The sequence below is a fragment of the Chinchilla lanigera genome, unplaced genomic scaffold (genome assembly GCF_000276665.1).
Source record: "Chinchilla lanigera isolate Chin_1 unplaced genomic scaffold, ChiLan1.0 scaffold00008, whole genome shotgun sequence".
Classification (NCBI taxonomy): Eukaryota; Metazoa; Chordata; class Mammalia; order Rodentia; family Chinchillidae; genus Chinchilla; species Chinchilla lanigera.
Genome location: NW_004955409.1, coordinates 5,713,203 through 5,714,250, shown reverse-complemented (window position 1 = coordinate 5,714,250; position 1,048 = coordinate 5,713,203). Strand labels below are relative to the sequence as shown.

The 1,048-nt window shown below is 53.2% G+C and overlaps 1 protein-coding gene across 4 annotated transcripts in view; it reads right to left on the bottom strand.

Annotated features, from left to right (window-relative positions):
* Myef2 (myelin expression factor 2) overlaps positions 1-756 on the bottom strand; it is a 34,034-nt gene extending 33,278 nt beyond the window's left edge. For 2 of the 4 annotated variants that reach the window (XM_005376710.2, XM_005376713.2), the window contains exon 1: positions 6-590. In XM_005376710.2, coding sequence (XP_005376767.1) covers positions 6-127 — 122 coding nt within the window. In that variant the 5' untranslated portion in view covers positions 128-590. Of the gene's footprint in view, positions 1-5 lie in introns of all 4 variants that reach the window. The other 2 variants (XM_005376712.2, XM_005376711.2) reach the window with 2 other exon arrangements.
* Positions 757-1,048: the final 292 nt, after the last annotated feature.

The following is a 1,048-nucleotide window of genomic DNA, read 5'->3' as shown; positions in this document are numbered from 1 at the left end:
CATACATTGTCACGCCGTTGGAGCTGCTCCGCGGCGGCTGCTTCTCGGGCTCCGGGACGCGGGACTCGGCAGGCTGCGGGCGCGGGCTGTCGTCGCCGGCCACCGCAGACTTGTCAGCGTCCGCCATCGCGCCACCGCGCTCGCTGAGGGTTCCGCGCGCGACAATGGCGGCGGCGGCCGGGAGCGGTAACGGATCCCGGTTTGAAAAGGCCCCGAGCGCTCCCAGCCCGATCTCGCGAGAACCGGCGGGGCACGGGCGACGGAGGGGGGCGCGAGCCGGGGAGGGGGCGTGGCCAAGGCCCACCAGCGGCCATGAGGGTCGCGCTGAGGACCCGGATAGTCCGGTTCTGTCCAGGAGGGCCCCGTGAGCTTCCGGGATGCGCGCGCTACCCGGCCCGGCCGCCTGCGAGTGTTCGGAGCCGCCGCGGTGGACGCTCAGTGAACGCGGACGGCTGATGGCGGTGCTCCCTGTGGACGGCTTGGAATTTCTTTGAGAATTGGCTGACCCCGAGAAGGAATTGTTTGGGGCTCAGCTAACAAGTAGGGGGAAAAAAATGAGTTTTGCTTAAAAAGAAATCTTGGGGCAGCAGTCAGTGAATCCATAATTTTCATCTTGAATCACTTAGATTCGCTAACAGTGGGCATTTGGGTTTTGGTTATGTTTATGATATGCTGATGGTGATTACAAGTGAAACAGATACAAGCTCTCACTCATCATACAAAATTTTAAAATGTAGATTTTTTTTTCTCCCCAAACTCTGAAAAAGAAATGTATTAAACTTAGTCAACTCTTGGGTACTATAATTATATTTCACACTAAACCCTTTGCAGCTGAAAAGTTCAAAAACCTTTCCATACCTTTATTTTCATAAAGGAGGAGGCATATGGTTAGTATGCTTTGCAACATTGTACGCGTACATTCGTAGTAAAGTTGTTCTGAGAAACAAACGCAACAAGTAATTTCCGCAATGTGTAGATTTCTGCCGCCTTCCAAAAAAATACCATAAAATGTCTGATCAAATGCCTAGGGTTGACCGACTTTAAAAGA